The sequence below is a fragment of the Elgaria multicarinata genome, chromosome 2 (genome assembly GCF_023053635.1).
Source record: "Elgaria multicarinata webbii isolate HBS135686 ecotype San Diego chromosome 2, rElgMul1.1.pri, whole genome shotgun sequence".
NCBI lineage: Eukaryota > Metazoa > Chordata > Lepidosauria > Squamata > Anguidae > Elgaria > Elgaria multicarinata.
Genome location: NC_086172.1, coordinates 124,499,636 through 124,524,375, shown reverse-complemented (window position 1 = coordinate 124,524,375; position 24,740 = coordinate 124,499,636). Strand labels below are relative to the sequence as shown.

Below are 24,740 nucleotides of genomic sequence, written 5' to 3'. Positions count from 1 at the left end.
GGATTGCCCAGCAAATCTTTGTCTCACATTTCGGTGGGAGTAGGGTGACCATATGAAAAGGAGGACAGGGCTCCTGTATCTTTAACAGTTGCATAGAAAACGGAATTTCAGCAGGTGTCATTTGAATGCATGTCGCACCTGGTGAAATTTCCTCTTCATCACAACAGTTAAAGCTGCAGGAGCTATACTGTGACCAGATTTAAAAGAGGGCAGGGCACCTGCAGCTTTGATTGTTGTGATGAAGAGGGAATTTCACCGGGTTCTCCATATATACAAATGACACCTGCTGAAATTCCTTTTTCAATACAACGGTTAAAGATACAAGAGCCCTGTCCTCCTTTTCATATGATCACCCTAGGTGGGAGGGCATAGAATCATGACATCTCCGAGGATGAGAGTTTAAGATCTTGGTCCGTGAGTGACACCCTTATCTTAAACTTCCTCAAGGAGTAAGAGAAAATAAGTAAATTCAGTGCATGCTTTGAAAGCGAAAATATATTTGTTGGGGGTGGGGGGAGAAGAAGCCACCTTGAGTGCCATTTTTTGATAGAAAGTCTGGATATATATTAAATATATAAATAAAATAAAAATGGACACCACACATTTTGAAGAAGATTGGAGCCACTCCCCCCTCACAGACTTCTGTCCTCCCTCCACCCTCCAATTTACACCCATCTACCCACACCAAATAAAGTGTCATGAAATCCCAAACTAGGCTGTGTTCTTGCTTTTTCTTTCAACACACAGAGGAAACAAAAGCTGCAAAATCAGAAAATGGATTACTTCCAAGCGCACCAGGAAGAGAGACTTTTCAAAAGAGCCCATCCCAGTGCCTGGCTTTTTTGTTTCTGGTTGGGACCTCTGTAAATATAGGTGGAAGGTTCCACGGGGGAGAGAGGCAAGATAGTTCTGGGCCTCACATAGCACATGGCTTTCAAGGTCTGCTTTTCATTAGTCCCGCTTCGCAGCCACTCATCTCCAGCAAATCTCATCACGCCCTGGCAAAGCATCCGCGGCATGTTAATCTTTTCATTTAATAGCAAAGCTGCTGTAATCTTTCTTCCTTTTTCCTTCTTAAAGGGCAGACAGTAATAATAATAGTAATCAGGCCAAAAAGACTGCAGCTCTATTCCACTCAGAGCTTTCCCCTCCCCAGTCTTGTTTAAAAAAATAACACTTGATGCATTCCCATGGATGACCTATGCATGCACTTGCATGTGTGTGTGTGGGCACACATTCTGGTTGATAACCACCAGCTGCAACAGGAAGCTTGTGCTATGTACAATGTAAAAGGGAAGTATTTGGTTGACTCTCAGCTGGAAGGGGAGGGGGGCAGTAGCGTGAACTTCTGAAGGAATGGTTTCAAGCTAAACTTCTGGGTTCAGATACTGTCACTGGGCCTCCCTAACACGCAAGCAAGAACTGATTTTATACAGGGTGTCTTGCAGACAAATGATGTATTCCTTTAGGACAGATGTCGTAAGTCACACAAACCAGTACTGCTTCTGCATCTCTTATGTGCTAACAACGAGGATCATACATATAAGATGCAGAAACAAAGCTGATTTGTGTGAGTTATGATGTCTGCCTGAAAGAAATAGAGGCCCCATTCAGACAACATGCTAAACCATGTTGCTTAACCACAAAATGGTTAAAGGAATGCATTGACCTTAATGCATTCCATTAACCATTTTGTGGCTAAGCATCATGGTTTAGCGTGTTATCTGAACCAGGCCAGAGTGTTTGTCTGCATGTACAAAGGAACAAAAGGGACTCAGTGCTCTCACTCCACCCTTGACTTGCTTGAAAATGTTTCCTTATTTCAGTAAGTCCTAAACTTTTTGTTATGTGTATTTAAAACGTTGAATTTGTCTGCAAGTTTCTACCACTGACTCTACAACACATCTGTTGATCCTGACCTACTGTTTAAAAATTAGAACTCTAAAGAACCTATTTTCTGGCTATGGTTCATGCACAATGTTCCTTTTAACAAAATCCTGGTGTCCAACAATACAGTGGCTGTTACCTTAGAACTGCAATTGCAGCAGCCCTCTGGAGAAGTACCTCTCTCCTGGGAAGTCCCACTGGCTTTGTACCCTGATGCACAGTGACCCAGAATGTCACTGTGATGGAAAGAGACTGGTACATTTCTACCATTCTACCATCCAGTGATACTTTCCTTTTATCCAGCTGGCAAAAATATAGCTTTCAAACTGTTTTGCATTCAAAAAGGAAAATATTTGTCAAGTTGGCAGGACATTTGCTAAGTGTAGGAAGGCACTTGGAGCTGGTCTCATTAACCAAGGCTACACAGGTGTTGCTGCTTCAAACTACAGAGTAAAATAAATCATCACTTGTTTGAAGGGGGATCTAGATGCTTGGATCTTCCTACTGCAGAGATCTCTAACCGCAAGCTTGCTTCAGCCATGCTGACTTCCTTCAGCCAGCCAAACATCACATTGAAATTCTTTAGTGAGTTGTGGTTTCCAGATTTTGCCATATGCAAAGCTGAGGTTTGCTCAGTTCTTAGAACCAGAAACTATTTGTGTACATTTTGGTAAATTTTTAGACTCAACATGCCAAAGTAAATCTCACATGTTAATGGGTCTGAGCACTGGGATGTTACACAGTCTTGTATGATTTCACAGCTTTGTTATCTTTATACAAAAAAAGTTTTCCCCACCTCCACAAAACCAGAGATCATTTCAAATACAATGGAAACAAAAACTGAAAACTGATATGACTTTAAAAACTCCCATTATGACTACCGAACGCATAGTGTCATGAAAGCCTGTAGAAAGGCTGGTTCTGTTATTAGTGGAAATGGGCCTAAAGCAAATCATACTGCTAAAAAAAAACCACTTCAGAGATATTCAGATTTAGGCTGAGCAGATATCTAACAGCACACTTGCAGGAGCTGTTTCTTGCACTCTGATGACTGTGCAAGATGCAGACCTAGTGATGGAAAGGATGATGGACCATAACTCAGTATGTGCTGAAAACACCTCTTCTAGGACTGCAAACTGCACCACCATTCTCCATGTTGGCAGTGCACATAGGTGAGTAGCCAGGAAGAAAAAAGTTCATACCGTTTCATGTAGCCGCCTTGGGAGGGCTTCTGGCCTGAAAGGCGGCTAAGAAATGTTTTAAATAAATAAATAAATAAATAAATTATAAACTTCAACATTAACCTCCCTTTAAGAGTGCACATTCCTTTCAGCACAGATATTTCAATGCTTGAATCCTAAGGTATGAAAAAATAATGTAGCAGTTCCCAAGCAGCAGACCTTCTGAAGTGCTCTTTCCTTTCTCCCAACAGTACTTATTTTTCACTGCTTATGAACAGGAGATGCAATGAAATCTGCCACAACGTTGTTTATTTAGCACTTCAAAGACCAGAAGTGTTGTAAATTTCAATATCCTGCTTGCTCAAAAGAATAGAGCAAAGCTGGGTGTGGAGGAGGAGAAAGGAAACGTTTTGTGGTTCAAAATGCAAGGGCATGGACCGTGTGGAGTTTAATTCTTATTCTATCAGTCTTGATGCAGTGTCTCCCTTTCCTTCGGAGAGATAAACAGGAAAGAAAACATATCGGGGTTACTGTTCACCCAAGCAAAAAAGGCCGTCAAGTAGGGAACGAAAGTCTTTTGTTCAGTGTCATAAACCTCAGTGTTAACAATACAGAATAAAATAACACTCCAGGACGACCTAGCATTAGTAAAATGGAACGCTCTCAAATCACTATGCTGGGAATCTGTGATATTATCAGTACGCAAACACAGACAGAATCTTCCTGTGTTATAAATATAAGTGCATTTTGCTATTCTAAGGCACCTATTATCAGGAACAATTAAACCATTAAGCCCGTGAAGTTTGAAAATATTATTTGATCATTCTAGTGATGGTAAAAGAAAATAATAGATTCCTTATCTGAAGGGTTCTTTTAACAAAGGATGTAACTTTAGATTTCAGAGAACATTAACCCAGGGATGGACCAAAGCATTTTGCCTGAGGAGGAGGAGGACAAGATGGTGCCCCCTCCCCCATTCCTTATTCAGAAACTGGCAGGATGGTCAGTTGAATCTTACATCCATACTGGTGATGGGCTAGCATCCTCCACCATATCTGAGGCCAGGTGGGCAGTTTATGAGGTAGAGAACAGGCTGCATGCAGTTCTGTCCTCCAAAAGACACAAATGACTGAGGAGGAGTTCAGGAGGAACATCTGGGCTGCCACTGCCACACACACCCCAGCATCTGCTGCCTGAAGTTGCTGCCTCACCTTGCATAATGGTAGGGCCAGCCCTGCATTAACCTCCTGACAAGATACACTTATAGAAGATTGTCATTAGGTCTGTAGTTTTAATCCATCATGTTGTAGAAGAGTAATGTTGCCCATATCACCAAAACACTCTCACCAGAGTGTAAGGAACACAGCTTTATTGGGGAAGCAGCGCCCTGGACAAAATCAGCTAGAGGTTCCAGCCCAGTTTCTACAAACAGGCATCATAACCAGTTATGCTGCAGTTAGCATTAACTTAGCCTTGCCTTTCAGGAAACCCCCTTTCCACAAATGTTGTCTGAATCATGTAGGAAGACATATTAATTCATAAGCACTGGAGAGGGCTCTGGCTTCTCACTTCTGTCACGCCACCAAAGATAATACATAAAATAAAGTTGGAAAGAAACTACCACTACTGCTACCACTGTTTGCACTGTCATCCTTCCAAGATGTTACCGAACTTCAATTTGGAGTGTTGTGATGCCAATACCTGTCTTTGAACATTCATTCTCATATTAAACAGCACTCTGGTTCTTCTTTCAAGCCAGTTCTGCATGTTACCCATTGACATTCACCTCAGCCATTGGTGTCGTTTGCAAATACCTAATTGACAAAAAACACCTTTCTCCTAAAGTGAATGCTGGGACAGAGAATATTCTAGGACACTCCTCTCCTCCTGCTCGATGGCCTTATAGGCCCCTTCCAACTCTACTATTCTATGATTCTATGGTATAGATTAAAGGCTTAAAACAACATTTAAACCTTCTGTCATGGGAAAATAGCTATTATAGCAGTTTCATTTAATACACTCGCACACACACACACAATCTATGTGATACAGCAAATGAACTTTGCAACTAATCTTCAGTCAGTACATTTGTTAATGAGACAAATTTGGAGGCTAAATGTTGGCAGAACATTATAGAATGTGTGTGTGTGTGTGTGTGTGTGTAAGATTAAATGTTTTTCTTCTCACAGTCTGCAGAGAGAATCAGAGTGGGCTGCTGGTTCTCTACACTGACAAGCAGACATTTGTTATCACCATAAACTGAAGAAACAGTGAGCTAATTCTGTAACTGATCTTTATTATTAGCCCATCATTTGTGACTGAAAAGAAAAAGTTATGTCTTCAGGTTCCTTCTACCAGTTTAGGAAAACAAAAGGAGAAACAGTAAAACGTAGCAAATTTAAAAGGAACTCAGCTATTGCTTTCGTGAAAATATCTTGACCTATGACCCATTTTTTCAAGCCTGATCCCAGACTTTTCCAGCCAGCTGTCTGGAAACCACAGTAGGTGCTTGAAAGCGCATGAGAAACAGTTGGTTCTAATCTTGAAGGGAGGAAACTAGAGGAACAAGGTGGCTACTTATGGCAGAATGTTATTTTTTCTCCAGTGTCTGCCTGCATATTTTCCTAACATGTGTACTCTGTCACTTTTCTATTTTTCTTGGGTAAATATCTCTGATTTGAATGAAAAGGGCCCAGGGGTCTGACTTGTTAGGGCTGTACTCACCTTGATATGTTGTTTTTGAACTGAGCTTATACACCCTAGATACAGTGGATGCATTTCAAAACGGGAGTATAGCCGTTATAGATGTTGGTTTTACTAATACTGGTCCAGATGCTGCAAGCAGCAATGATTGGAGCTCTATGACCTAACCATCACCAGATGCAAGGGGCTCCTGGAAGGGGATTATGCCAGCCTATTGGAAGAAGCTTGAATGTCTGAACTGTTTGCAAGAGACAAAGGAATGGATGGCAAAGAAAAGCCCTTCAACATATTCCAAATACAGTTGAGGATTAAAGGTTAATTAATGTTAAAGGCTCTTCTGTTTGGCCAGAAAGAAGCAACACTTCCTACTCTATGGGAATGAGCAGGTCCTTTGATGTCTTGCCAGTGGAATTTATTTAGATAGATGATCAAGAGAGATTACTTGATTGCACACTACTCTGTTCAGCCTTAATCTACAAGTGGGAGTACACCATAGAGCAAAGTAGGGCTTTTAAGATACTTCGCTTTAAATAGAACAGGCCTGGGATATCACAAGGTAGTCTGTTGGCCTTCTTGAAAGTAGCTTTTAAAACTGGTAACTGCTACAGGTCCAAAATGCCAAGATATAAATAAAAAAATATTTGTATGGAGATTTCTTGGAAATGTCTGGCATATACATACATTTGCCTTAATTACTTTCTCACCATTCCTTCCTCACGAAGGGAGAAGCCAACAAAAGTAAAATTATTGAACAAGATTCTTAAGCAAACTATATATGCACAAGAAGCCAGATGTCAAGGAAACATCAAAATGGTTTCCGTTATGTCATTCAAAGCCTGTCTGTTTAAGAAAGCTATATTAATAATAACAATAACAATAATGTCCTATAAGACTTGGGGCAAAAACACCATCAGCCTGGAATACTTATGAGTTCACATTTGGAATATATCAATTGGAATATTAATACATTTGCATTAAGCTCCTTCTAAAGATCAATATCCTGGTCCCCACAAGAGCCATTCAGATATAGCCACTGCTGTTCTACAGAGTTTAACAGCAATATAAAAGAGAACATACTTATATCTTGATACCCATCAGGGGATCAAAACATGTTCTTCAGCTAGTGACGTGTGGCCCCAGCACTTTTAGAATGATAACAATGGGAAATAATAAGAAAATGTAGCTAAGCACACCAAAATTCTACAATAATAGAAAGTTTGTATTTCCAGTGGAATTTATTTAGATAGATGATCAAGAGAGATTACTTGATTGCACACTACTCTATTCAGCCCTAATCTACAAGTGAGAGTACATCATACAACACTTTTAAGATACTTTCCTTTAAATAGACCAGGCCTATTTAAAGGAAAATATCTTTAAATAGAATCTTGCTAGCATAAAGTTGAGTACTCATTTTGAGTACTGGAGATCTGCATACCAAGAGAGTGTTGGATTCAACCTCCCTGTTCTTAAAAAGAGCTTCCAAACAAAACCATTTTAGTTCTAGCTTTATTCCCCTCCCCACTCCATGGAGGTAATACAAACCAGTATAAATCAAAGAGTGTTCTTGCCATCAGACCCGCCCTGAAACCGTTTCCAAACAGGGAATGTAAAATTACCATATTTACAGCATCTGCAGTTGAGCCAAGTACAAATCAAGATGAATAGCTGTGACGCACAAGGTAGAGTGTAAAAGTATGCAGCTGGGTTTGTGAACAATATAGGCCCTTGGTGTTAAAGCTCCTCTAATGCATTTCACAGTGCACAGAAACAACAACAAAGGGGGAGCGAGCAGGGGAGCGGGGGCAAAGCAAAATTCCAGTAAGATGAGTGAAAACATAGCTCAAATCCCAAGCTGCTCTGCTAATGGGCAATAGAAATAACTCACAAAGAGGCAAGTAGGGAATTCAATTAATTAGCAATGTGACTGCACTACAGGGAAGAGGGGAAGAAAAGAACACTGGCAATATCAGAAACTGCCTCCATTCGGCCTTTCTTGTTACTTGTTGTAAGAAAAGGCTGATAGAAAACCCCAAGGGAAGGGGGTAAAAAACAAGACAGGGATTTCTATAAGGCAGGCCCCCTTCTCAGGGCTCCTTATAGAACGCATAAGGAGGCAGTCCAGACTGAATTTTCTTGAATCCTAGATGAGAAACAATCCTTTGTGACCTGCTTTGAAAGTTCTTGGTTTGAAATGGAGGTGGGGGAAATCTCTGAAATATCTCATCATACCCTTTTTAGCAGTGAGTCCAACTGATTTCAACTACAAATATCTTCATGCACTGTGACTAGGATTGGGGTGAAAAGGAAGTAATTTAACAAAGCTGCTAAACAAACCAGTATACCTGTAGAACTTACACTTGCAAGTTTATAATATCTTCCCATAATTGGCTATGAAAGAGGAAAGAAGGGGTTATATTCAAAAGACCAATGTAGACACGACACTGTAGGAGCCTGGGCCGTTTATTTATTTATTATTTATTTATTTAGAATATTTTTATCCCGCACCTCAGCCAAAAAGGCTCTCAGAACGGCTTACAATTGATCAGTAAAGAAGACAGTCCCTGCCCTCAGGCTTACATTCTGAAAAAGACATGACACACAAAGAAAAAGGGAAGGGGAGGGACGAGGGAGAAAATAAAAAGGAATGAAGGATGGTGGGAAGGCCCTGCTCCGTCCTCTCATCTCCCAATGGAGGGGCAGATCAACAGCTCCTTCTTCTTCCCCACAGGGTGACAGTTTAGATTGTACATTCCTTCCCCACAATGCCTCTCCTCTCGTGCATAAATTGACTTCATCCTTAGCCTTCCTTAGTTGCACCGTGTCCTGCTTGTGGGCTCCTGGTCAACAGCTCGTTAGCCATTGTGTGAACAGAGTTCTGGACTAGATGGACACGCGGTCTGATCCACCATGGCTCTTCTTATGTTCTTATGTTATGCTTGAAATAACCATGGACTTTAGTTAATGCCAACCACGATTTAGCTATGCCTGCTAAAATTCCCACTTCCACACATTACTTTATTTAGGTAGCATTTCTATACTAATCCCCTGCTGCCAAAGTTGAACTTGAAGCAAGTACCATGAATAATAATAATAATAATAATAATAATAATAATAATAATAATAATATCCAGAAACTGATAGTCAGTGATTTGTCAGTTTATTACATATATTCTTATTCTACTTTTCAGACAAGTATTGCCTCCAAAGTGGCTCAAGGCAATTAAAATTCAATTGCTACTGGTGAGTGTTATGCATAAATTATTGTCTATTGATATAGTTCCATCTATGCTTTATAAGGAATGAGAGAACCCCAAGGGGCTTAAAATCTACAAAAGGCAACCGTGTGACAACAGAGGAAGGGGAGGGAAATGTGGGCAGAAGTAAACAGAGGAAGAAATAATACATAGGGCCTGCCCTAAGGATTACAAAAGAAAAGGGAAAATGCACAAGGGAAGGGGAATAGAGGGAAAAGGTGGAGGAGGTAGATGAGTTTGATACCGGCCCACTTCACATGTCACAGCAACCCAACGTTGACATTTTTAAACTCTGTGTTACCATGAGCAAACCTGTCCCTGGCTTGGTAACCAGAAACTCTGGCTTGTCTCTCCCCCAACAAACCAGAGTTGTAACCCAAGGTTTACTCTTGGGTTACAATTTTGGTATGTTTAGCCACTCCCAGGGACAGGAAGAGCCAAGTGGAACCCATCAACCTGCATGCAGTAGCTCATGTAGGCTCGCTCATGGTAATCCAGAGTTTAGAAAAACTGGATTGCATGATGTGCAAACCCTCCCAATGCCAGGTTAATAGGCACTTATATCCAGTTGGAGTTAGGCTGATCTGAACTTCCTGAGATGCAGCTGGTGCAACTACCCAGCAGCCCTTGGTTCTCTGTCTGGGTTCAGAGGCCAGAGTGTCCCGCCTGCCCTCCTCTCTGCAGTCACAGGGCAATTGGCATTTCAAATGAATTGCTTTCAACATGCCAGTTTAAAAGACTTGTCCAGCTGGTTTGCAGTAGCTCTGTAGCAAACCTTTTTTTTACAATCTCAAAGAACCTTTGGCAATTAAATCCATAGACATCTTAGAAGCTTTTCTTTCAGTGCCACTGCTCTCATCTTTGCTAAAATGAGTGGTGCTAAAGATGAGCAGTGGCTATTTGCATTGGCTGCCTGTGTGATTCCAAGCTCGATTCAAGGTGCTGGATTGGGACCACAGTACCTAATGGAATGCCTCTCCTGACCTGAACATACCCGGACACTACTGTCCCCCCGCTCTGAGTGCCAACTCCAAGGGAGGGTCAGAAGGTGGCGACAAGGGACAGGGACTTCTCAGTGCCCCCCCCCCGACTATGAAATGAGCACCCCACTGAGGCTTACGTGGCACCGACACTGTCACCTTTTCGGCCCCAGTTAAAGACCACCCTCTACTCCCAGGCATTTAATGACATATGATGAGACACCTTATGTTGTTTTAGAGCAAGTCTATTAGGAAAAGCATTGTTTGTTTTTAGCTGTTTATATTATTTTAATTTTTCTATGTTACTTTTTTTAGACTATTTTATTATGTTGTATTGTATATGAAACATGCTGTCAAGACTGAGATGTGTGGTAGTGCAGGAAGAAACCAAAACATTGACATAAGCTTTAAGAAGAGAAGACTAGGTCCTCTTTAGGATGGACTTTTGGAAGCCAAGGGGGTGGGCAGTTTGTAGTCAGGTCTGTGGCGCATCTGATACAGGATTGCTAGCACTTATCCTCGACATTGGACACTGCCCTTCAAAGACTAACTAGAGGATGACAGCATCCTATTAAGAATTGTGACAGAATCGTCCTTCATATCAAACAGGGAGTTTCGGGTATTTAAAGTGCACTGCAGCATGGGATGGGAAGGGGGTGCTGAATCCAACCTCGACTTGCACATGGTTTGAACCTGCTTTGACCCAACTGAAGCAGCGTGACCAGAAGTAAGCAACACCGGGGTGGGGTGGGGAATGGCAAAGGGAAAGCGGTTTCTGGGCAAGAACTGATTTGGAGAAGCCACAACTGCCTTTTCTCCTGCTTCAACTGGAGATTTAAGGGCAACATCTAGTATCCAAGATGAGAGATGCCAACCCTGCTCCGATGTACTTAAGCTCAAGAAACACAGTGATGAAAAGGTGAGGAATGTTTCAAACTGTAGCACCGCAAAATCACAGAATGTTCAAGAAAGTCACCCCGAATGCTTTTCCTCCCAACAGTGAGGCACTGCAAGGCTCAAAGGCAGTCTTGTGAAACGAGACACAGGCCACATGTTTAATGTCTGAAGTCCTTAAAACAGGTCTCTTGCTATTATCCCTCTCTGCATGATTGGAATGGACTTCAAAGGCATTGGATCAACATTTGAGTGTCTGGTTCTTTGTCAACGGGACAAATATGTTCAAGTTGCAATAGCCTGTTAAGTGAAAGGAATGGGTGATTTGGACACTGCTATCTGCAAGCATTCTGTGTGGAAGGCTTTATCTGAGTTGCTTCAGGTGCCTGCACCATTTGGCTGCACTAGTATTGCCAGAAAGATGGCATAGGAGTTCTGAAAAGGCCTCATGGCTACTCTTTAGGAGAGGGTGCTTGGATGGAGTGCTGCTCTCTTACCTCTTGGCATCAGTGGTGAATATCCTGTTGGATGGTGCCCAGAGGTGAAGCCAATCAGAATGCCTGCATTGTCAGTGATGCTATTTCTACCTACACTCATTGGCAAATAAAAGGCAGTGGCACTAAAATATTATATCCCAGTTCCAGTGCACTGAACCTACATGTAACTTGAATTATTATGAGAAAAATAAATGTATTGATGCCCTTTTCTCACACTTCATGATGCAAAGACATTATTTTAGGCTCTCCAGACTTAATGATACTGGTAGATATATTAGCAGTCCACCAAGTCTGAGGCAGCTGCTGCTGTTAAATGGCAGACTGGTTGGCATGTATCCTGCAGACCTGGTTGGACAAAGCAGGAGAATTGAATCTCTCACAACTCTGCTCACCACATTTCCAGGTGCAACATCAGCATTGGTTCGATGGGCAGGGAGGTGGAGTTGATGTGGTTGAGATTCTATCTTCCTTTCCAGATATCCATCCTCAAACTAGCCAGTTCTGAGTGTTTGCACATAGTGTTGGGTTCTTGAGATAGCATTGGGGTCCTGTTAGTGTGCTATCTTCGCTACTGCCTCTGACTTTCTGTACTTGAGTTGAAGAGGAATCAGAAGTAGTACTGAGGACCCCAATAGAATGCAACTGTTCCATAGTCACCCATTCTTGGGATCCAGGGAGGATTTCTTGAAGAGTCACCCCTTTCAAGGTATGTGGGATGTCTCAGTCTCACAGGGAGGCATTAATTACCTTCTAGACCCAGTCAGTCAGTCCTGCTCCACTGGATGTTAGCAACCATGATGGGCAAAAGCTGAGCAGACATGTGGTAGGCTGCATCCCTCCAAGTACCTTGTCTTCCTCCTCAGGCTGCATTGAAATTCATCCCATAAACCAGGACCAAATGGTGCTAGATGCAACCATTAATTAAACTACAGAATTTGTGGCATCTAAGTCATAATGCGTGTGATGGAAGTGACTTGCAAGCACGTCCCAGCATGCTTTTATACATACCCTGCGGGTCAAGATGGGAGTATCCTCTGAACTACTTGGAAAAGCTGAATGACACCCTGAGGATACACAGGGGCAGAGAAGACTTAACCCATCATTTAGAACAATGCAGACCATTGGAGAACACGTGCAGCTCTACTTTAGCATTTGTTTTTTGTTTGCTTTTTACAACTAATATAGGACAGAAAACACATACACTTAGCTAAGTTTAAAAATGGCTGCTAAACTGGTTCTTTTGATAGAATAAACATAACTTCAGGTTACATCCTTAAGCTTTCCAAATAAGGTGTTAACCACCCTCTTTTTTCTTTAGGTTTCAAGGTTCGCATTTTCTTCCTGCTTCTTGCTGTCACATTTTAGGTATTCATTACATTTTCTCTGCATAATTCCCCTCCATAATAGCCCTAATTCTTTATTCTATGATTCATTACTTGCCTGTGACTTCTCCTCTCCTTGCACAAAATTTCGTTTTATCACTTGCCATTCCTAACCCTCACTCTCGTTTCAAGCCCCACATTCACCTGCCTTTATCTTCATGCCTAGTTCATTCCCATCCTCTCTTGTTTTTTGTGAACCGTCAAGAGAGTTCCGGCTATTGGGCGATATAGAAATGTAATAAATAAATAAATAAATAAATAAATAAATAAATAAATAGTTTGCCCCATTTCAATTTCCCCCACACATTTCAGTATGCATAAAAAAATCTGTTCAGCTGGGGACTTTATTTATTGGCTGGGGGGGGGGGGGAAGAACACACACAGACCCAAAATCAGATTATACAACATACAAATAAGAGGATTCAATGGGCTTGCTATGTAATATGCTTACATCTGAGAACTTCACAAACTTGAGGTGCAATTTGACCAAAAACCCTGACCATTTCCCCTCAAAATAAACAAATGGCATAATTTCAAGTATGGGACTGACAATGTAAACATTTTGCATCCTTTACTGTCTCTAAACACTTGTATTATTAACCTAGTGCATTGGTTTACTATTTAATCTCTGTTTGCGGAGACCGCTGATACTCTGAAACCTGACAAGTGGAAAATCTCTTCGTCATTCCAGATGAACTGCTGAATTAAACCAATGCTTTTTCAGGCGTGGGAGAGAGCCTTTGTAGAATCATAGAGCTGGAAAGAACTTCAAAGCTGATCTAGTCCAATCTCTTGTTGCCAATAGAGGAAGTCACTATAGCACCCCCAATAGGTGGTCATCTAAACCTCTGCTTAAAAACATCTAATGAATGAGAGTCCATCATGTTCTGAGGTGGTCTACTCCACTGTTGAGCAGCTCGTACCATTAGGACAGTCTTCCGAATGTTTACCTTAAATCATTTTTTTCTTTTTGTAATTTCAACCCATTGATTGGGGTCATACATTCTGAAGCAACAGAAAACAAATCTGCCCCATCAAACACTATGCAAGTACTGTATAGGATATTTGTTCTGTAGAATCAGAGTGGAAAAAGACTTCCAAAGTCCTCTAGACCAATCCACTGCTGCAGCATCCCTGATAGGTGACTATCCAGCCTCGGCTTAAAAAGTGCTGATATAGAGAGAGTCCACCATCTTCCAAAGTAGTCTGTTGAACAATTTGTACACTCTGGAAGTTCCTCCTAACGTTTAGTCAAAACCCCTTGTAATTCGAACATGTTGCTTTGGCTTCTACAAATTCGCTCCATCATTTTCATGACAACTCTTCATATATTTGGAGATGGCTGTCAAATCATCTCTTAATTGTATCTTCTCCATGCTAAACATAGCCAACTCCTTAAAACTGTCATCACACGATTTGGTCTCCAGGACTCTCACTATCTTTCTTACTCTCTTCTGGACACTTTTCAGCTTATCTGTATTCTTCTTAAATTGTGATGCCCAGAACACTACTCCAGGTGAGATCTGACCGAGTAGAGTGGTACCATTACTACTCATGATTTGGACAGAAAACCATGGAACCTAGAATTGTATTAGCCTTTTAACTGCCACAGCACACTGCTGATTCATGTTTAGCCTGTGGTCTACTAAAACCCCTAGATACTTCTAACATCTACTGCTGTTCAGGTATCGCCCATCCTATATTTATTGGTCTGATTTCTCCTACCTAAATGCAAAACTAAATGTTGACACTGATTATGTTACTTTTGACTAGAGATGGGTGAACGAGCGAAGTTTGAGATCACTAGAATTTTCTGAACATGGTCTCGGCACTAGTGTCAAGCCTGATTCCTATTAGTGATCACTGCCTGCTCTGTGCGAATGGGGAAATTGTGCAAATTGAGCAGCGATCAAATTGCAATTTATGCAACTTTCCCCAAATTTGCACAAATTTCTTAATTTCCACAATTTGTCTCCATAGATTAAAGCAGGCTGATTCAGTGTATAGGGGAAATTTGTGCAAATTAGGAAATTTGTGTAAAAGTGAAACTGGTAAAGTTGCGCACATCAAATGCAAGCCCATTTCCAGCAATTTGCAAACATTTTTGCTGGATACGTACTTGTGATTGCATTCAGGTCTTCGGACAGAACATGTTCACATGTTTTATGAGCAAAACCAAAACTCTCATACATCCTTAGTTTTGGCATAGTTCTCAATCTTCTCAGCATAAACTTGAATCCTATTTCTGTATTTTAAGGTATTAGCTATGCTACATCATTTGGTATAACCAACAAATTTGACTACTATCCCCTCTACTTCTTCATCTGAGTCATTTATAATGATGCTAAACAACACTGAGCACAGGACACAAAACTGTAGCACCCCACTTGTCTTTTCTCTCTAGTTTGACAAGAAGCCACTGATGACCACTCTTTGGGTATGGCCCATCCACCAACTACAAATCTACCTAGCATTAGCATTGCGTAGCCCACATTTTTATCACCTTGTCAACAAGAATATCCTGGAGGCCTTGTTGAAGGCCTTGCTAAAATAAATAAATAAATAAATAAAGTATTCCTCTGGTCTACTAAGCTAGTAATTCTATCCAAAAAGCAGATAAAGTTAGTTTGGCATGACTTATTCTTGAGAAGCATGAGCTGGCTCTTTGGGCAGTATCCAATAAGATACGAGCACTAACATAAATTATGTTGCACTAGCACAGGGACCTCTAGTGCAATGCCAATAGTGTTAGCTGGTGTAATGGGCTTTCAACCCAGCCACACCAGCTATTGCTATTGGCATTGTACTAGAGGTCCCTCACACCAACACGATGTAATTTAATTAGCTCACATGACTTATTGGATAGTACACTTTGTAATTGTAGTTTTTTGCCCTAAATGCTCACAGACTGACTACATAATTATTTGTTCTAGAACCTTTCCAAATATCAATGTTACGTTGACAAGTAGGTAGCTGTCTGGATCCAGGCCCCAACTTTCTTTCTTAACATAGGAAACATCTGTATATTTCCAGTCTCTCAGCACTTCACATGTTCTCCAATAATTTTCAAAAGTTATAGCCAGAGGCTCTGAGATTACACTCATAAATTCCTTTAGTACTATAGGATGCAATTAGTCTGGGCTTGAAGACTTGAATTCATTTAGAATGGCTTGGTGTCCTGTACTACCTCTTTATCTATCTTGGGCTTTAACTCCTTCCCTTCACCTTTGATCTATCTTTGTCAAGTTCAGCAGTTTCCCTTGTAGGATAAGATAGAGGCAAAGCAGGAGTTCAGCAGTTTCACCTTCTCACTGAAACCCGCTAACATCTTCCCATCTTCTTGCTCCAATCACAGCAGCAACAACAAAATCCCTTCTTGTTATTTTTAACATCTCTCACAAGCCTATGCTCATCCTTAGCTTTAGACGTCTTGATACTCCCTACAAGCTTTGGCTCCTCGTTGGTGGGTTGCCCCTCTCTCCATTTCCTATACACACTAAGTTCTAAAGCTCATCAGAAAGTCCCTTCTACAGCTACCCCAGTTACTTTAGATGCCTCCCTTTCTTGCTCATTGGAGGAGTTTGTGATTGTGCTTTCAGCATCTAATTTTTAAGAAACTCCCACCCATCTTGAACTCTCTTCTCCTTGCATATTTCAAAGGGGTGCCATTCGATATTTCTTTCAGTTTGTTGAAATCAGCTTTCCTAAAGTCCAGGGTACACATCTGAATATGCCCAGCTTTCCTTTTCCTCAGAGTGATGAATCCAAAGATGACGTGGTCACTTCCACCCCCAACAATAGGAGACAAGAACCTAGGCCACAGTCCCTTTGGCTACATGCTAAAAACAGCAACAGTTTCATAAGTAGTTGCGGGAGGTGGGGGTGGGACAGAGCAATTTAGGCAACATGTATAAGCTTGAATGGCTACAGTTGCTAACATAAGATCCACAGCTGTGAAGCAACTTACACCAAGTAAATTTATTGTGAGTAGGGGCAGCTGCACAATGTTTGAAGGGTGGGGGACCATGTCCTTTGCAATGTCTGTCCAGACTTTGCAGGGAAGTTTAAAGCTATGTAATGTAGTACTGACTTTCCCATGACAAAACCCAGAAGTAGAGCCTTAATCAAGGACACCACCTGGGATGAAGTGCAGACTTCACCAGCTGTTCACAGTATGTTCCGGGACATATTCTGCAAAAGCAGCTGTTCAGGGTTAATAGGAAAGCAATTCTTCTCTTAATGCAGGTATTTTAAACAAGATGGTTGCTCTTGGTTCACAGATTAATGTAGACAATATCACGATGTTTCAAAGTGAGAATTAATTTATGTGCATCATTTAATCCCTTTACCTAACGTGGAACAAACAATGAAGGTTACATTATTATTTTTAAGAGAAATGCAGATATTAAATAACTGTAACAGTTTTAATTAAAATATCATGCTACTTGTCTAAAACTGTATTTTATTTTATTTATTGCATTCCATTTCTGAAAAGAAAAGCATTACTCATACACATACCACCTTTGAATTTTATTCCCATTGCTTGGTTTCTTGCCTAGTGAAGTACGTTATGATGTTTCCCTTTGTTTTGGGGACTGTGTGCACATGGGTACAGACGGAAGGTTCCATGACTGATTATTCAGTACTAGAATGTCAAACCAAAATATCCAGAATCCATTTCTCCATCATTAGTGTCAAAGTTTGACAGATGCAGATTGCAAGTAGCACAATGAACAATGCATCTTGTACTCCTGACTCCAAAAGAGTACTTTCCCCCTCCAAAAGAGTACTTTTTCTAAGGTTTATAGATACTTTTCAGCTGATAAACTGCTCAGTATGTAACTTCCCCTCGAATGTGATTGTGAATGCTTTCATTCATCTTAGTAACTGGGAGTGTACTATTGCACTCTTGTCCTGCTTGTGGGCTTCCCGTAGGCATCTGTCTAGCCACTGTTGTAACAGAATGCTGAAAAGATATGCCTTTGGTCTGATCCAGCATGGCTCTTCTTATGTTCTGAACGCTTAACCCTCCAACCTCTTTTCAATAGTAATGGACCACCACTAAATAGTCCTCACAAAAGCTTGAACACTCTCAGGACTAGTGTAGACATAGGCTAGGATCCTATGTTAAGTTAGCTTAAGAATGTTTACGGAAGAAATGTTCCCCATCCCCCCTGCACTCCCAAAAAGCCTCTCTAGATGATCAGGGGCTGTCCAGAATAATGTCATGTGGGGCATGGGGTGGGAGAGAAATTGTCCAAATGTAGGTAGAGATTTTGTATTATATCTATCTCTGAACTTAGTTAAGGAAGCTCCTAAACTCAAAATAAGAAGCATATTACATTTCATTGTACCTTAAGACCAAATCTGCAATAACTTGGCTGATAAGACAGGTTTGAAAATGCTCCAGTTATATAGGCTTTCAGGATGTATGAAGCAAACCCATCTGCTTGTGAAAATTGAGAATCTGCAGAATTCTGGAATATTCTCTTCCAGAACGGCATAAAGACAGTCGTTAAAGAATCAGTTCAGCTTGTACTACTGATCTGTTGTGTATACTAGGAAATTCCTGCAAAGTAAGCAAGAATGTGCTGTGGAGAGTCAGGAGACCCTTTCAGGTGGGGGATTGCAGTGAACCAGTTGGAAGACTGGCTCAACAGGATGTGCAAATCATCCTTTGGAACAAGGAAGATGAATAAAGGCAAGAAGAGAAGAAATAAGGGATACTGCAGGGGCCGTCATCTGTAGATAAGCCCAGCATCGAGGTCAGCATAGTCAGGCATCTGTTGAGGCTGACACTGTTGCAGAGGGTCTACTGCCGAGCCCCAGAGCCTCCATCCTTTTGCTATTCATCTGCCTTCTCCCAACATAAAACCAGTAACAAGAGGAAGTGGAACAGAAATTTACCCTTGCCTTATTACTCTCCCTCTGGACGATCCTGGGAAAAATTGTAAGCAAATGTGCAGCCATGACAGGGGTGCGGACAAGGCGAGTCCACCCAGAGAGGGAACCTATGAGGGCTTCTTGTCCAAGGGCCCTCACTGTCTGTAATGCTGAACATCAATGGCTTTCCCACAGATTAATAACAGAGTAGCTATGCATATGCCAAAGACATGCAATATATAGACATTGTTACACAGTCAACTACCAATAAACCAACACCTCAAGGAGAATACCACACAGTTCACAACTGTTAAACAAACTGAAGCACATGATATAATTAGAAGTTCTGAAACTCTGCATCAACAGGCCCTCCACCCCATCCTCAACCCCTCCCCCCATGGTGCTTCCCCCCCCTTTCTGGCACTTATTAGTGTCTTAAATAAACAGCTGCCTTCCCACATGCTAGCCAGAGCCAAAATAAGCTACCCCTGCAGATGTGAACACCCAGACACAAACACACTGCTTTTCTCTCACAATCTCTTTCCTCTGTAATATGAGACATGTTCAAGAGAAACCGGGTACTGTTCTGGATACTGCAGTGGAAATGCTTGTCTTCATACTCTGGCACAGAGAGGACTACTGTTCCCTTTTTCTTCTTTTTTTAATCCTGCTCTTGGCAATGTTTGTTTTTCTAACTCATTCCCAGAAATCTCTTGGGGGCTCCCTACCCAGAAAGGAGTAATTACTGCATTACCTTGGCCTTAGCCACAATGTCAACCTTGTTAGGCCTGGTCTGTGGAGACGGCCAGATTCAAACACCTGCTGCTGCTACATTTATTTGATAAGCTTCATGGTTTGTTAACATAAACCTGATCTTCCTGACCTGAACAAGGATGAAAAAGGATGAGAGATGGAAGGGACAGATAACTGAAAGAGTCTCATGGCCCTCCTCAGCACAAAAACTGAAGACGCTTTCCCCATGCAGTTCCCCTACTGCTAGTCTTTCGTACTTCATATCAAATGCTTCGAAGGGTTGGTTTTCGCCCAGCAGTTATGCAAGCAGATGTGGAAGAGGCTTGGATTCTCATACTTTATGAGGGATTAACCGGCAAGCACAGGATCAATAAGGGAATTGTTGTCATTGCGGCTGCATATGGTGCCTTCCAAAGCAGACAGAATGGCTACACACACTTGTTGGCATGGTGGCATGCACTGAAAGGCTCACTTAATAACGTGGCCCATTTGTTACCAGCAAGAGGGGAGTGATGCGGGGGGGGGGGAGGGAGGGAATGAGAATGACTTAAAACGGGAGATGAAAAATTGTGGGGGAGTGATGGAAATCTACATTTTGTTCTCATGCCACAAAGGGTGCCTCTTTGCACAGTAAAGAGGAAATGAAATAATGCTCCTACCCACTCCCGACACACAGATAACACACACAAGAGCCTGTCCTCCTTCTGTAATTGGTGGCAATTAAACAGAAATATCCTCCAATTTCCATAATGCTTAAAGCTTAGAAATACCAGAAAAAGTAAATAAAAGGACAGTTGGAGAATATACGTTTTGGTAATTTATTTATTTTATATGTTAGGTTTAGCATGTAACAATACTACAAGTGATTTCAAATGTTTGTTTGGCAGGTAGAAACAGTTCATCAGTCCAGAGGGGTGTGTTTCCCTAGTGTAGAGAAAAGGGAAATATAAACACAGTAGATTTCAGCATTTTGTTTTGTACAATGCTTGAAGAAATTAATTTATGAGGCAATTAATTAATACATACTTAAATATCCTTAAGCTAAGCAACTGTTTATTGTGAATATGTAGCAATTTCAGCACTATGGGTGGGAGGAGCTAAGTTTTAATCTTCATTGTAGACTTTCGTATGTCACTGCTTGAAGTGATCTTGATTTGAAGAGGGTGCGCAGGAGGAGACATGATCAGGATAGAAATTAAACTCAAAACCAGAGGCACAAAATGGTGAGCCAGAATTCCAGAGAATCCTGGCTTACCATTCAGGAGCAAGCATGTTGGTGCGTGTTGCCTGAACACTTCTGCTTTGCTCTTTCCATGAGCAGAAGCGACTTCAGTAGCCAGGAACTCACCAGAAAGAAAAAGCTTAATGTTACTTCCAAATCACATTCCTGGATTGTTACTCCCAAAGAAGCCAGGAATTCTAAGCCAAATTAGTCAATGTAGCGCTAATTGAAGTCACTCATTATTACACTTCCTCGTTTGGAGGCCTCCCTGATTTCATTTTCCATCTCAAGATCAGCCTGAGCATTCTGGTCTGGGGGACAATAGCATGTTTCTAATATTGAATTAGTTTTGGAGTCCGCTATTGTCACTTACAGTGTTTCTGCAGAAGAGTTTGCATTCTCTTCCCCTCCTTATTGTTTTATTATGATTTTATTAGAATGTAAGCCTATGCGGCAGGGTCTTGCTATTTACTGTTTTACTCTGTACAGCACCATGTACATTGATAGTGCTATATAAATAAATAAATAATAATAATAATAATAATAATAATAATAATAATAAGAGTTTGAACCTTTTAGCTTTTCTAGTCTGCTCGACATGATGCCCTCTTTGTCATACTTCTCTGACTTCCTGCAGAGTTTATATCCAGAGACAACCATATCACACTGGTTCTCTCCATTCCACCAGATTTCCACAATGCCCACTATATTTAGGTTCTTCTTTAACACCAAGCACTCCGACTCTCCCATTTTGGCTCATGAGTTTCTATCATTTGTATAGAAACAGCTACACACAGTGCTCCTCCCCAAATGTCTCTGGCATGTGTCTCTTCTACTATGGCACTTAGGCCTCTTTGACTGGATATCGTATTTCATCATAGGGTCACGGCCTATTTCCTCCCCTTCTACATTTGGGCAATCAGAAACATTTTCACCTTTATCCCCTAGGGTTGATTCCACCGGAACTTGATGCTTCCCAGCTCCTGTCGGCTTTCCACCAGGGTTCAGTTTAAAAGCTGCTCTACCACCTTTAGTAGGCTACCTCCTTTACCTAATATTTTTTCTTTGGGGCAAGCTAGGATTTTCTATTGAAGGTTGTTTTTAATGATGCATTGAAAACCACTACAAATCTTTCAAGGCAAACCATTCTCTGCATAAGTGACTTTAGAGCACACTGCATTGTAATTAATATTTATTTCAAGGTACTTCTAGCTGAACTAAGAATGGAAATCTTATTTGTATGATCTGATGGTGACTGAAGAAGTTCAGTTAATGGATGACTGAAGACCAGTCACAACCTTCTAGGTCCAGGTTATCTGAAAGATCCTATGATCCCTTACAAGCCTGCCCATGTTCTAAGATCTTCAGGGGAAGCCCTTCCCTCAGTCCCACCAACATCACAGGCACTCCTCTTGGGAACACGGGAGCGGGCCTACTTGGTGGCTGCTCCAGTACTCTAGAACTCTCTTCCCAGGGAAGCTAGACTGGTTCCCTCCCTGATGTGCTTTAGGAGGCAGGCAAAGACTTATCAGTTTTGGCAGGCCTTTGGTGAATGAACTGGACCTCCATCTGTGTCAAGGAGTTTTTAAAATTGTTATTTTAAATGTTTAATTTTTTTAATATTGGAATATGTTTAATATACTTTTAACATTTGTATATCTCAATTTATAGGTTTTTAATGTATATGTTTTAAATTTTGTGATGCCGCCTTGAGGCCCAGCATTGGATAAAAGGCAGGATAATAATAATAATAATAATAATAATAATAATAATAATAATAATAATTTCTAGTCTTCACCTTCGACTATTCAGGACCAAAGAACCAGAAAAAAGGTCCATGTGCACTCACAAACCTGCCCCTCTCCTTTCTTTGAAAATAGTAGTTAAGTACTATTAGGCTTTAAGGGTCTCACTGTATCTTTGTTCAGTGTGTAGAGATGACTCTTGTAAACATACATTGCTGTTAGGCAATAATAGTTGTTGGTTGTTGTTTTTTAAAGTCCTTCCAAAAAGGCAAATCACCCAACACTGCTTATTGTTGGATTATTGTAACAGCTGTGTCTTGGGAAGTGCTATAAGATACAAAACAGAAGGACTAATTGACTTCAAGCTAGAAATAACCCAGTTGTTTGGCAAGCTAGATTCTCAAGTATGGAAAAGACAGATGCAACTTATTAACGGCCCACTGGACAAGCACTGACCTGAGCACAAATCTGTATGGCAGTGACTGGTACAGGCAACCTGTTTAAAATGAAGTCTGACTCAACACTGGTTTGGTTGCAGCTGAAAAAAAGAGAGATTTGAGGTGGGGGGAGATATGAAGATATGATTTATCCTACAACTCTGCTTGAAGTGAATCTCCAGTCTCACTGTCTAGTGTGAGATACTGGGAAGCATGAAGGCCACATACCATGGCCTATATGTAGCCAACAGCACCAAAGGAGACCATGGCCCTTTCGACACCTAACGATTATCCCAGGAAAATGGAGGGATCGTCCCTCCCTGCTCCTGGGATCCCCTGTGTGTCATTTGGATGCACAGGGATGATCCCGGGGGGAAAGGCAGGTGTAGAAACAACCCCAGTCATTTTGATGGTACATTACCATGGTTTACAAAGGAATTAAGTCTATTATTTATTTATTTATTTATTTATTTATTTATTTATTTATTTATTTCATTTATATCCCACCTTTCTTCCTCCAAGGAACCCAAGGCGGTGTACATAATCCTTTCTATTCTATCCTCACAACAACAACCCTGTGAGGTAGGCTGGGCTGAGAGTCTGTGACTGGCCCAAAGTAATGTAATGACCAGCAGAGAACCTTGTGAAGGTAATTGTACATAACCTATGAATGCATCTGGACCCTTTCTGGACTGCTATGCTTCTTGTCATGTTGCCTATGTCCCATCACTATCCTATTGTCTTGCTTCTTACCCTTTCTCTTTCTGGTGCACTTTTTGCAACTGTGACAGGGATGAATGGAAATAAGGATACAGAGGTAAGCTAACTACATGTAATAATGCACATATTACTTCAATACATAACTGACTTTATAAGAAATTTAAGAATATTTTCTAATAATAAAAAGTTCAGACTGTTTTCTCTGCTACACCAGGATGGCAGAACTTTCTGTGCAAGGACAAAGTTTACCACACCAGAAGAAATGCCTTTAAGTTAGAAAATCACCTCATTCGGGTAATATGATTTTGAACTACAAAAGAAGGTATTACAGTTTGCTTACTTTCCCCGGAAAACAAGGGAGTGGAGCATTTCAAACAGTATATCTGAAAGAGTTTTTGTATGATTGTTAATGAAAAGGTTTTCATGTGCAATTGAAATTCTCTGCTCTTAAACAACCACTTAACCAAAAGTATTTAATTATATATGCTAAACACCTCAGAGCAGAAATCCAGTTGTTTATCAGTGGCAGCCAATCCTCTCTAAAGCTGGCCTTCACAGCACTACCCATTCTTTGTGTTAAGTAAATAAGTTGCAGGATAAGAGTCAAAATTAATTAAAACCACATGAAGATCTTCTCCCCTATAGTTCCTACTAAGAGACAGAGGCCTGTTCAATCCAATTCAACTCAGTGTTTTGTGTTTGCTAAAGTCTGATCTTAAGCTGAAGCCATTAATACATTGCAGGTGATTTTCATCCAGATGAACTTCTTTTATGAAGAAGACCTCTCTTCTCTTTGGTTCTAAAAAGGATTGTGTGTTATATATTAAAGCAAAAGGGAGACGCAAGTAATGGGAAATCTATTCTTCACTTGCTGTCCAGTTGAGCATCCTTATTATCCATATAAGGAGTAAAAGATGGTCTCTGGGAGAAGAATGTGACATATCATGGAAGTACTATGCCTAGACAATCTTGGTAAGGGATGAAGTTTCCCTCCTCTAAGCTTACACCTGTTTTGTTAAAAAAAAAGAAAAGAAAAAAGTAGGGGTTCAAAAGAAAAAACTTGCACTACACACAAAAACCTTATCTTCTCTGTCATGCATTCTGCTTCTTTTTGGGTGCCATTTTTTAAACTTGTGATCTCAGCTAGTAGTGAGCATTAGGATATTAGTTTTGTCTGCATGACATCACTGAAGGCAAAC

At 40.9% G+C, this 24,740-nt stretch overlaps 1 protein-coding gene across 3 annotated transcripts in view; it reads right to left on the bottom strand.

The window, feature by feature from the left end:
- RAD51B (RAD51 paralog B) overlaps positions 1-24,740 on the bottom strand; it is a 369,395-nt gene that overhangs the window by 113,819 nt on the left and 230,836 nt on the right. Inside the window, exon 10 of one of the 3 annotated variants that reach the window (XM_063118845.1) lies at positions 22,863-22,922. The exons of the other annotated variants lie outside the window; for them this stretch is intronic. Within the exon in view, the coding sequence (XP_062974915.1) occupies positions 22,885-22,922 (38 nt within the window). The 3' untranslated portion in view covers positions 22,863-22,884. Of the gene's footprint in view, positions 1-22,862; positions 22,923-24,740 lie in introns of those variants that run through there. 3 annotated transcript variants of the gene reach the window in all.